The sequence below is a fragment of the Haliaeetus leucocephalus genome, unplaced genomic scaffold (genome assembly GCF_000737465.1).
Source record: "Haliaeetus leucocephalus isolate CR32 unplaced genomic scaffold, Haliaeetus_leucocephalus-4.0 Scaffold136, whole genome shotgun sequence".
Lineage (NCBI taxonomy): Eukaryota > Metazoa > Chordata > Aves > Accipitriformes > Accipitridae > Haliaeetus > Haliaeetus leucocephalus.
The window spans coordinates 1327710-1341015 of NW_010972572.1; the positions used below are offsets into that span (position 1 = coordinate 1327710).

The window sequence follows — 13306 nt, forward strand, 5'->3', positions numbered from 1 at the left end:
TACTGAACAGAATTGGCCTGAATTGCTGGGTAATAAGAGCTCCAAAGCATTAACGAGCTAGCCATGGAAGTAAGAGTGGAAAGGTGTGGATGTTCAGGGATTTATAAATTCACATGATTTAAGGCAATGAGGGTATGATCTGCGGTGACCTCCTGTATAGCACAGGCCATATGATCTCCACTAATTAATTGTACTGTCTTGAGTACAATAACTCTTACTGAACAAGGGCACAAAATTTAGGCAAGGTTTTAATTTTTCATTATTTTTTTTTCAGTTAGGGAAAATCTGCTCTGTTTTTAAGTGAATAATAAGAAATTATTCCCCATTTTAAAAATATGCACCAGTCTAAATTTATCTGGTTTTTACCCATTGCATCTTGTTATTCACTTGCTTTTTAGATTGAAGATAAAGCCTACAGAGGTTTTTGTAGAGAGAGCATGTTTGAAATCTCAGAGCCTTCCTATTACTAAATTTTCAAAAGAGATGAGAATCGAACTTCCAATCGTTTGGTGTCTACAGTCTATAAAACAGAGAGAGCCTCTACCTCTCTAAAAAGTCCCTTGTGAAATTCCAGGGCTCTGTATTCATAGAGAGCATCTCTGGAGAAAGCAATGAATTTCCTAATCTGTCTCAAAACTGTACAGCACAGGCTGAGCAGTTTCAAATTCCTTTATGGACACTGTACAAGTTGCAAGTGGTTTGCTGGGATCATGCAGACAGAAATCCAGTGTGGATTTTTGCCTGTGGGATAGTGGTGACCACAAGGATCGGAGACATGAAGCTTCCGCTCCTTCTAGGACTCCCATGGCGCTCTGTATTCCCAGACTGACTTGTTTTGCAAGTTGCATCCTCTTCTATTTCACTACGTCCCTTCTTTCTTGACAGAAGACTTAATGAGAAGTCTTATGTTTTACATTCAGGATGTCTCCTGGCCCTTACATGTGGTTCCCCTTTGGAAGAGATAATTTCTAACAGTGTGAAGTCTCAGTACCGATGCAGCTGGAAAAGGAACATATGGGCAGTCTTAGCGACACTCAGCGCTGTGTTAGCTACAGCCCTGCTTAAACACAGTTGTTGCTGGCAAAACTCTTGCATTTTCCAAGACTCGCCTGGACAAGGATAATTTTTCTGAACACTGCGCTAAAAGCCAGCTATTCAGGGCAATACCTTGCATTGGCCATGCCAGGTAATTTGCCACTGCTGATAACAGTCATGGAGTCTGTGATATCATTTATGATACAGGAGTTTTTATCGCCTTACTCTGGTGGTAGGTTAACGCAGCAGCAAAAAAAACCCAAACATTTTTCTTATATCCCTGCCAGGAGTGCATTCATGGTAAACTGAGGGCCTGTTTTTTCCACATTGAATATTTATACATGAGAAGGGCTCCTAAAACAGAGGTTTGGGTCTTATCTGAAACTCCCATCTTTCTGCTGTAACTGTAACCGTATAGTTGAGCGCTGTGAGTCCCAGTTTTTGTACACTACGGTGCTGCAGAAGGCAATATCAGAGTAATAGCTTTTTCTCAAAACAGAGGAGGCACACCTGGGTTTGGGGCTGATTACCAGAGGTCCTCGGGAAGAGAGACCTGGAGGAGCCCAGACTAGAGAGTCAATTAGAAGTAACCCATACCTGTGGGGGCCATTTGGACATGCCAAGGTACCACTTCTGCCACTGCTTGTTAGTGAAGGGGGATGGTCCATTGGATAGCATCCCCCCAACTATGAATATTCTTTCTTTTTCCCAGCCACTCCATGAATAACAAATGGTTGAGTCCAGCTGATAAATCGGGGATATACAATTACACTTACCTCTAAATAGAGAAATGCAGCTCCTGTTTTAAGTTCAATTATTATAATTGCAGCATTCTGAAAAAAAAAAATGCATTCATTTCCTAATAAGAGATTACAGATTCCAAATTATAGCATCACGTATGTCAAAACAGGAGATTTGAGGCAGGCAGGCCAAAGTGTGCCATTGTCTTTACAATTTATATTTACTTGCTGTAGATTTAGAATATTCCTTCTCTTCCCTGAGGTCTAGCACAGACAATTTATAAATTGTACAAAAATGATAAAGGCAGCAATAAATAATAATAATAATATATAACAACTGTGCAAGTGATGAATTATAAAACAGAGAGTGGAAAAGGGATGGAAACCACAGCATAGAAGCCAGTTTACAGGGCTGAGTATACAGTCTGAGTTATTTTTCTGGCATTATGACAATGAGGAACATTTATGGGAGTTTGCAAACAGCTTACAACACAAATCATTTGGTTTCAGGTTATATTTGTAGGACTTAGTTAAGAGTTTTTTAGTATCCATTAAAATCCAATGTTCAGAGGTTTATAGCTCAGCTGTTAAGGTCTTATCCCTAAGGATCAATTGTTTTGGGTTGTTTGGGGAATTATTATTATTATTATTTATACAATTCAGTTTAAAGTGCTCAGCCTAATGTAAAGATACAGAGCTCAAAAGCTAAAGAGTTCCTGTTGTTTGGGAGAGAAGAGATGGCTTTTTATTCTTTATTTTTTGTTTCAGATAGTATTTCCACAGCTATTTTATCTTACAAATCAATTGAATCTCTCTTCATGTGTGTTTCAGTAGCCATTTTGTGCTAAGAGTTGCTGCAGCCTGTAAAAGAGAGCAACCCGTGTGCAATGTTACCGATATTGTATTGCTGCTTCTTTGTGGGCGTTTCTGTAACTTAAAATAAAAATAATTTTCAGTTGAAATGATATAATTAGCTATAGGTCATGCCTTTAGTTGGTGGAAGATGAGATCTATATTGAAAATAGGCATGATGTGTCTAAGGCCTGATCCAAGTCTTAATGCTTTTTTCTTCTTCTTCTTTATTTATTCTATTTGCTAAAACGAAAATTCTCTAAGAAATATGCCCTATTATCCTGCACACTTTATAAACACATATAGTGAAAGGTAACCAAATCCTAAGGAGCATACCATTTAATAGCCCACATAGATGAAAAGTAGAGGGTTGACAGAAGAAGAGACTAAGTGACTTGCCTGAGGTGATACTGATAGCCAGTGACAGAGGTGGATCTTCTGAGTCCTAGCCCAAAGCTATCTTTCCTCCACCATGTTGCTTTTCAACCTACAATGAAGTATGTTTGGTGAGAAGTGAGTCAGATCCAAAGAGTATTAGTGGATCACTACAAGTTAGGTAGATATGGAGAGTTAAGAACCTGACACACAGGGAAAAGGTCAAATAAGAGATCTGATAGTTGCGTTTCATAAGCATAGGAGCATTTGAGCCAAATGGACTGTGTACCTTGAGAAAGAATATTTTAAATTCTTAAAATGCACCTATCTGTGGAATTAATACAGTGGCTGCTCTTATTTAAATCCTTTTCCATTGTATCAGGCTTCCTTTGTGGCAGTATTTCCTAGCTGTTTCTTGTTTAATTCTAAATATTCATGACGTTAATTCTATTTAAGTCCTATGCTGTTATCTGAGACAAAATGACAACGTTTTTATGACAAACTACTGTATCCATTGCATACGGTGGAGTCCCCAAGGAACCTGTTTGCTGTGGCTGACTGTCAATCTCTGATTGAAAACCTGATTGACACCAATAAAAGCTTGGTAGTTCTCATTTCCCCATTTAAAATGATCCAAACAGCTCAATAGCCATCCAAGATCTACAGAGTGGTTTTAGCCTGTACGTAATTCACCCTCTCAATTATTGTGCTTTTATAACTTCTGATTTTGGAACATCAGAACTTTTCCATCAGGTCAATAGAACATTCAGTTACTCTCTTTTTGCCCTTTCCTCTTGTGTTGCAATCACACAGGACCCAAGGTTCCTTTTGGGCCCTGGAGAAGCATCTTTTCATCCTCTTTGATTCCTGCCACTACCCTTTTTGTGGATTATTCTTTTTACTTTTTACTTGACTGTATGAACCATAAGCTCTGGATCTTCCAAGATCTGTAATACTCAGTTACATGCAGAAGGAAACAAGTTGTTGCCTCCAACCTATTGATTCTGTTTTTAAAGTTAACTCAACCCTCACTTAGTTTTTTGTCTTGTAATTTCTATTTCTGGCAGTGATGAAGAAAGGAAGAAACTCTCAGACCCCAAACTGTGAATGCAAAGCTGACAGTAAAAAAACATTTAAGAGGAGCTCTCTGTGCGATACTGAGGTCAAAATTTGGCCATCTGGCAGTTAGGAATAGACATGTGTGAAGGCACGCCAGGCACCTGCTGAAGGCAGATCTGCAATAGCAAAGTCTTCAAAGGTTTGCTTGCTGCTTCTCAGCCATTGCATGGTTTTCATTTGTAGCTTCTCTTATCGAGCACAATTTCTAAATGAGGATGGTTGCTTCACTTTAAGGACGTACAAATGACTTGCCCTCACCTGTCAAGCATGATCCTTGTATTTTACCAGGCCCATTATGAACGCAATCTTTCTGTCGAAAATTTGCATACCTCCTTTCTTGAAAAGTAATGACAGCAATTTCTTTCCCTCCGCTCACTTTCTGAGTGTCTCATTTAACAGCACCTGTGAAACCGACAGGCACAGAGATGAGAAGTGAAAGAGAGCAGTTGATTAAATCATCATCAAGTCGGGCCTCAGAAAGTCAATTCTGCTTCCCGTCTGCAATGATATCCTTTTATCTTAAAGTAATGAGCTATGGCACTTTTGCATCGGGTAATGCGATAAGTTCTATTAGCATGTTCCATTTGCTTCACAAGCAAGGGCAAGTCATTTCAGCAAGCTCATATCACTGCAATCAAAGCAATTGGCTTCACAGGCAGAGAAGAAAGAGGAAAGGCTCAGGGTGATTTTTATGGATCACAACACAGTGGAAAAAATAGATTCTTGTATTATTTTAACCCGTAACATGCTTTGCTTCTTGTCCATCAGGATATTTTGATTTCATTAGCCTGTAAGTACCTAGAAGACTCAAATTCCAAACTGAGCTCTTGTGCTAAGACCAGGAGTTCTGAAAAATAGGAATCTTTTCTTATACAGATGCACTGGCTAATGCAGTATTAGGCACTGACTTCATTAAACACTGATTAGTTTAAGTCTTTGCTATTGACTTAGTCCCCCGGTATAAATGAACATTTTTTTTATTATTTACTATTATTTATTTTTTGAACCCTGCCAAAGTACTCGTCAGTTGAGAGGATGCTAAAAATACCATTACATACTGCAAATTGTCTACAGTCAGAAAGGCAGGTAAGGAGGCAGTAAATGTACATTCAGAGTCCCAGAGGCAAAGGCATTTTTAGTCATTTTTTTCATGTAGAGTATTGAGGAACTGAGGCAGGGAGTTCATCCTTCTATTGCAAAAGAGAATTGACTTCCTAAAATTAAGATTCAGCTGTATATGTGGCCAACAGCTGCTTGGTGCCCAGTTAGTCTAGTGGAATTTGGATGCCTGACTTGGCGGCAGGCACTTTCTGAAGATGCTGAGCTGAGTAACTCGTGGCATCGTTAGCTTTCTAATGGTACATCTGGAAAGCCCATTTAATCTTCCGCTGACATTGGTGGGAGCATCGTCCTGTTCTTTGGGGATGGCTGCATTGGGCCTTAAGCACTTGTGGGATCATTGAGCAATGACACCATAAGGAAGCCGTCGGGAGTGATAACTGGGGGAAGGAAGTTGCACTTTCCCAAGAACTGCAATAACTTACCAATCTCAGCTCGCTTTCCAGGGAGCAAAGGAAAATGTGTTTCTTACAGGGCTGGTTTCTCTTCATCCTTCTCTAGGGCTGTGCCTGGAGGTCCCTGAGGATGTCGGTGGCCTGTTTTCCCTTGGGGGAAACTGAGCCCAGGACAGAGGGCTGCACCTCTGTCCCTGGCAGACCTCAGGCAGGCTTTGCGCTCCTGCGGGCCCTGCTGCCTCCCCAGCCGTGCACAGGAAGCCTCCCAGTCTCTCCAGTTCACGTGTAGCTACTAGCCTTCCCCTTCAAGTGATATCCCTGGCAGTACAGGGGTCGACACAACAGAATCAAACCTCAAAATAGGATTAATGTTTAGCTGTCTTTCTGGAGTGAAATCCCCCTTTGCTTTACAGATAAGCTCCCTGTGGTCTACCAGGAGTATGTATACCACTCACCAGTTGCCAAGGATATATACATGTCCTATATAAATATAAGGTGGATCATCTTTATCATGGATAGTAATGTAATCTGGGGTTTTCATTTTAATACTCAAAATGGAATTCTTTCTATCAAACTTTTGCTTTGTTGATGGTAGAGCTAGAAGGAGCCGCTAATTGTGTCATTTTGCTACATAAAACAACCATCAAAGTCCTGGGAGTGAGGAATTAAAAAGAGTTATAGCTGAAAGTGGTTCTAAGTTCTGAATATTTTTCCTGTAAGGGGCCAAGATAACTTTAAATGTCCAAGACTGATACATTTCATCTGAAGTGAAGCAGTTTGGGTAAAATGGAATTCAGATTAAAGGTCAACATTGCAATCTTTTGTCCAGACTAAGGTAATTTGTGTAAAATGGGACTTTTCTGTGAATAATCCGTAATTTTAGCTTTTGAGAAAGCAGACCATAAACTTCTCAGACCATCTCTGTTTCAGTCATTCCTTACAGTGAATCACTGTGGATAATGGTGAAGAATTGCTAAGCAGACTGTGATGTTAACCAATTTGCAAGATGCTATATATAAGATTCCTTGGCAAGGAGCTCCATGCTGAATGTTACTTGTAGGCAAAGTCAGAGATAGGAAAGAAAAGAGTGAAATTCTTGCTCTTAGTTTCTTTGTGACTCTGCCTGTCTCCATTTCATCAATTAGAAAATTGCCCATTTATTCCCTGTCTGTGTCTCCTTTCATCTAGGAGGTGTTTTTTTCTCCTTTTTTCTTGGAAGCAAAGGTCTAATTGTATAGCTAAAATATCATCTTTGCCCTTTCCAGGGCTGTCAGTTTGTCATTGGTGGATAGACGGACAAGAATATTGTAAATGTCAGTGTGAACATGGCTGAGGTCTGGGTTTTCCCTCATTTTCTTCAGATTTCTTTTCAGCAGACAGATGAGTAGAATCACTTTGTTCAGCGCTGGCGTTTCAGCAGCACTGACTCCTTTGGTGGCAATGATAAATGGATCCAAGATATGAAATAGCTGTTCCAGCAAAGTCCATTGAGCAGAATAGAGAACAATGCCCTCCTCAATGTCATTGTACATGATATATTCAATGATTGCCACTTTTTGCACAAGAATGTGTTCAATCAGCAAGGTACATAGAAATCCATAGTGTTGCTTCAGCCTGAATGAGCTTGGTGAGGTGGCACAGACCTTTACTCAGCTTGATTTGGACCAGACTCTCTCAAGCTATTAAAATGGGTTCAAATTACAGCTGTAATCACATAGGGCGTCTGATTTTTGAAATGTGGCATTGGGATCAGTCTCATTCTGCGGGTGCTGTGGGAGATGTGCTGTGCATTTTAACTTGTGCTCTCTCCAGCTGGGGCAGGGGATTTGGGAGGTACAACTAATCTTCAGCCCAATTCTCAGTTTTCCTTTTCTTCTACAAAACACAGCAGCAATTAAACCTCAAATGGGAATTGAAAAGTTCTTTTTCCACTTCCCACTGCAGTTGTATGTGAGCATACTCCATATCGCAGGCAATGCATCTTATGCTTTCACAACCCAGACTGATAGCGGTAATTTAGAAAGTTTAAGCTCAGGCAGAAAGAAGAGCTTTCTTTTTTATTGGTACAAAGACCTTAGGAGTTTGTATGTTCTCTCCTCACCTGGGGTTGATTTTAGGAATAACTATTTGAATTTTGACTGCAGCACACATATGAATATGCAAGTTTGTGGGTTGTTGATTCTGATTAGCACTTCTTGAACATGAAGTTGCAGAAATACTGCACAAGGAAGCTTGAACACTTTGCACGTGTGTGTCAAGTGATGTGGTGGCTGGTAACCTGCACGCTTTAGTTATTAAAGGTGTTTGAACAATTTAAGTGATAACTATGGCCGCTTTGAGCAAGTCATTGTCAGTCTGGTCTCATTATTGCCCCTGATTGTATGTTAATGTTTCCGTATGTCCTCTAAGAATTTTATCTGTGGAGCTAGTTTTGAGTGAGCTTTTTATGTCCCTTGCTTTGGATTTGGTTTGTAGTGCTGTAGGTCCTTTGGGAAAACTGTTAAGAGTCCTTTCTGCCCCATAGAAGACTTTCAAAAGCATAAAATAGCCTTTTCGAAGATTCCTTCCTCTGAGGGGCCCATCAGGCTGTGGTTTGAAAAGATCTCACAGCATTTTGTGCCATGCTTATTTGAAAACTTGGCCGTATGTGGGAGCTGTGGGTGCTCAGCAGTTTTGCTAATCTGGCTTTCATTTCAGTGCCTAAATGAGAGCTAAGGGCTGGTTGGTTGGGTGGGTTTTGATAATGTAGGCCAGCTTTTGGAAATTTGGCTTGGGATCTTCTCAAGCCTGGCCCCAGGTGACTTTAATCTGTCACGACTTGTGTTCAATGTGGAGATAGTAAGTGCCTTGAGCCTGAGAATCAGAGAAAGAAGCCTCTGTTTGTTCAGGTGTAAAATGTGTCTGCAGCTTCCTTGTCCTGATTTGTCACATTATCACTCGCAGCTTCCAGTGAAGCTGGTGGCAGTTATCCAAAAATCAGGTCATGCTATGTCTGAATGATATTTTGGATTCCCAGTTACTTGCAGAATATTCCGATGCAGTGTGTGCACAGAGCCATGGTTTCCTGAAACAAGACATGGGAGAACACTGAAGAATTATCTGTTTGTCATAGGCACAAAATACTGAAACTCAGCCCAAAGCAGAAGGCCAGTACAAAGCATTTGCATCACTTTGATTCCAAAACAGTCTGGTGGTCTGAGAACCACAAAGCACTTAAATCATTTTACTTTTTTTCTGTGGCCCTGGGAGGTAGAGAAATGCTGGAGGAACTGAGGAGCGGAGCAAGCAGTGCAGACTCAAGTCTTCAAATTGACCAGTTATTCTGAATAATCAACTTCACGGTTGTCAGCTTTGGTTTCCAAAGCCTGTTCTCCAGAAGTGGTTAGCAGCAAGCCTGCAGAAGATGGAAACACCTTGTGCTTTAGCACCTCTGGGAAGAAAATGCATCCAGAAATGTAAATGAGCACATCAGAGCAAGGGCCACTGGGGAATCTGTGTGCAAGTGTAATGCCCGGAGTGACTAAATAGCAAACTAGTCTCAGGAATAGGAAGAACATACAGTTGTTCCGATTCAGTTTCCACCCTGAGTAGCAAACCTCTTCTTTCTTCTGCAAGTTTTTTTGGAGTTCCCCCTGCACATAAATTGTCTGATTCTTTCCATGAACCAGAGGAAATGCACGTATTTAATCCTCAGGGAAAATTCAGCTTAACGTGGATGTGCAAAACATGCACGTGTAATGTGTATGCCCGCACACAAACACACACGTATACATACTGCATGTAAATATAACCCCAATGCAGTGCTTAAAGCCCTTTCCTTCTGTCCCTCCTTTTTTCTTTCATACAGCTTGTCCATAAAATTCTGCTATTGGAACAGGACAGCACTGCTGGACGGTGGGTCTCCTTCCCTCGCACCCCACCAACAAAACCTCTTTATGAGTGAAATAGATGCCTTGTGTGTGCAGGACTCCTGGCATTTTACAAAGTGTATCTGGAGCCAGGCTAGGCAAACATTAGGAGCTGTTTGTTGAGTGCATTTATTGCCTTTGCATAATTTATGAGCTGGAGGGGTTTGACCATCATTCGTCTCTGCCAGAGGCTGGCACTAAGGGCTCTGGAGGATGGAGCTGTAAATTGGATGGTGCGCTCCTGCTGAGCTCACAGCAAAGTCCTCGGGTCAGTATGGGAATTTAATACCAGGAATGGAACTGTTTTCTCAGAGTGCCATGTGGGCCTCCATGCAGCAGAGGCTTTTTTGGCAGCCACAGTGACTGGCCAAATCACGAAGCTGTCAGTCACTGGGCATGTTGTGAAGGGAGCCTGAGCATTTTTAATCGGCTTGGCATCCGTGCTGCTTCCATAATGGACACCAGTAGGTCTCAGTCCTTCGCCATATGCTTAACTCTGGAGACAAGGTGCTTCTGGGTATAGCAGTAATTATTTGATGTGGAATTAAGCGGACCTTGAAATTAGAACTGGACTGTCGGAAAGCAGGAGGCTTAACACTTTGATGGAAATAACTTCCCACCGACGTCGCTCTGTGCACTTTCTCTGCAGATTCACTCGGATGCGGGTAACTGTTCTGCTGGCAAATTCAGATGTCACTGCTGGCAAGTACTCTTCTCCCCAAGTACCTCCACACTGCAGAAAACGCAAAACTCTGAGCTCTTTCCAAGTGTATGAGTCGGGAAAAACTTAATCCACAGTGGAGGAGAGATTCCTTAAACCAGACAAAAAATGGTGGGGGAAGAAGAGGCTGCAAAGCGCTGTGACCGCAGCTGGGTCACAGAACATGTGCACATGTGCCGCGCCAGCGGACAGCATGTTAAAACCCTCTGAATCCTGCTGCTAAAAGGGAATCATTCTTGCCTGCTTACATATCCGCTTTTTACCCCCTTTCTTTCTCCTTTTGGATTCAGGTATTACAATCAGGAATTGTACTGGAGTTTGTCTGGAGGGTGGGCAGGGGACACAAACAAATGGAGGAATTGGTTCTGAGCTCCCTGTTTTGAAACATAGGGACCTCAGAACTGCTGGGCCCTCCTGGCTGTAACCAAGCAGTGGAAGAAAGTGCTATAGCCCAAAAGCTGAATTTTTCCAACAACTGTAAAATAGAGATAGCAAATGGGAAATCTTTGTGACATGCTGTGATTTTCATGGATGAAAATCCATGTGTGTGTTTGCTTTTGTGTAAATGTAGGGCCTTGCTTTGCAAACATACTTACCTATGCTTACAGTCATACCCAAATCTCATATGTGTAGTCATGCTGAAGTCAAAATGCATATTTACAGGGTAAGGGTGTGAGTACTTCATATATATATACACCATACTGTTCTAGAAATGTGCAGTTTTCCTTTTGTCAGTTAAGTACGCTCTCTTCATTAACTTGATCGTTGGGTGAGGGTTTCAAAATTCAAGCTAAAACTATGGCATATCTTCATGTTCCCTCTCATTTGTTTGTTACCAGAGTATTTAGATGCAACTAGTGCTATATAAACTATTTCAGTTTCCACTTCCATTTCTATTTGGAATTATCTGAAAGCAGATTGTAATTTCACCTAATCTTCGCTTCATTTAAAATTATTTGAAAAATACCTAGAAATAGTTCTTATCTTTAATTTGTTAGTATGTAGCTCATTGTTGTGGGGAAGGCACCTTTTCACCCCCTGTACTGATGAAGATGAGGAGAAAGCCAGTGAAACAGAAAAGTTATAATTAAAGAACACACAGAAGATGACTTGATTTGTGCAAATCAAATACATACATTTGTGGGTGTAGTTGGCTATGTCTGTTCACATCCCACTGTATAGTTAACCTTTGGAATTCACAAAGTATAACTAATTTCAAAGCAATTTGGTTGTCTTATGAAAATTCTCGAAGACGCATTAAACAGGATACAAATGCATAAAGGGCTTAACTGACTGCTGTAACAACATAACACAATCAGCTAGTCCTTGAGTTCGGAATGCCTGGTTCTCCTGTTTGGTGATGTTATGCTTTCTTAGAAACATCTGCCATTGAATCTGAAGGGGTGTGAGTTCATCCTTGAATGATACAATTCAGTCCTCTGGAATCTAAAATCATAGGTTTTTTTTAAAAACAAAACAAAACAACAACAAAAAAACTCAAACAGAAGGAGGTGTTTTCCTCATTCTTCTGCTGTAGAGGTAGCCAAGTGTGACCACCCCATAGTTACCCAGAATTAGGTGGGATTAATCAGATCTGAGTCTGAAAGAAGCAGCTAGGTGCAAGTGAGTCGCATGGGCCTTACAGTCCTATTTCCAGCACAGCTTTTGTACTAGCAAATCTAAACGTGTTTGGGGTTTCTGATGCTTATCTGTACTGAGGTTTGATTCATCTAGTCCTGCTGTATTTCTACAATAATAAAAGCTATTTAAAAATTGATCAATGGCAGTTGATAAATATCAAGACCCGCTAGTGTTACTGTTCAGCATTTTATAGTATTGTTAAGTATTTACTATGATACCTGGCCTACTCTTGAATTACAGAGAACCTCAATGAATCAATTAATTTGGCATGTTCTTGCATCCACTGTGATCTCTGAATTCTTTAGTTTAGCAGCAGTAAGCAAAGACATAGGGTGAACCCTCCAAGTAGTCCTAGAAAAAGCCTTGCAAATGCTTCTCTTCTGGGATAAGGAAACCTAAGCCATTTTCATACCCTTCTATCTGAGGAGCCTTTGAAGCTGATGTATTGGCAGGCAGTATGAAAAATAATGTCCATCAAAAGAAAACAAAACAGCCCTCTAATACTGTTTTTATTCTTCCCTGATCCAATTTTGGAGTCTAAATGTGCTCATGCACCATCAGCTCCTGTGCATGTGAATTAAACTAACAGAGGGCACTGGAAATGGCTTTTGTTGTTTTCAGAGCAATTTTTTCATAATTCAAACATACAAATGTATCATCTTCAACAACAATGTGGGGGAAAACTCCCTCCTATACAGTAATTGAGCTTTTTCCTTAAGGTACCAGATTTGATGCCATAGGGTTTACAAGAGTTTCAGCCATCTTGTTGATAGAAATATTTAATTTTTTTGCTGTAGCAAGTTTCTCTTACCTGTTCTTTTTTTCTTTTTTGTGTTTCAGTGTGACAGTGACAGTGATCAAGAAGAAAAGGTAAGAAAGGAAATCAGTATGGGAGCAAAATAATTTATTGGATTCACTTACTCCTCTTATTCTGCTATTTATTCAGAGTTTCGTTTTGGATTGATCTAAAGCCTCTCTATACAGAGAAAAGACTTTCTTTCCTTTAATTTAATTTTGGAATAGACCTCCAAGGGAAGAGAATTCTAATGAATATTTTGGAGGCTACACAATTCATCTTCAAGCATATTGATGCCATGGTTTGTGGGGGTGGATTATGAACACCAGTCTCACTACCAACTTCTTCTATGGCTACATTTTTGCTTGGGAAGTTCTAACAGCAACCGAATATGTTTGTAACCCTCACATTTGCACTTTTTAACAGTTATTTAACCACTGTTATCGCCTGTTTTTCTTCTCTGCGGGCAAGGGTCTTCAAACTCAAATTGAAGTGTTACAGTTGATATATACATCTGGTTTTTTAGAAACAACATTTGGAAACTGTACATTAAGTCAAGTGACACAACTTGCTGATAATTATCTCAATAACTTTGGGTTTCTAAG

The 13306-nt window shown here is 40.5% G+C and overlaps 1 protein-coding gene across 1 annotated transcript in view; it reads left to right on the forward strand.

Annotated features, from left to right (window-relative positions):
* AUTS2 (autism susceptibility candidate 2) overlaps positions 1–13306 on the forward strand; it is an 802063-nt gene that overhangs the window by 543968 nt on the left and 244789 nt on the right. Inside the window, 1 exon segment of the mRNA XM_010585913.1 lies at positions 12746–12775. Within this exon segment, the coding sequence (XP_010584215.1) occupies positions 12746–12775 (30 nt within the window).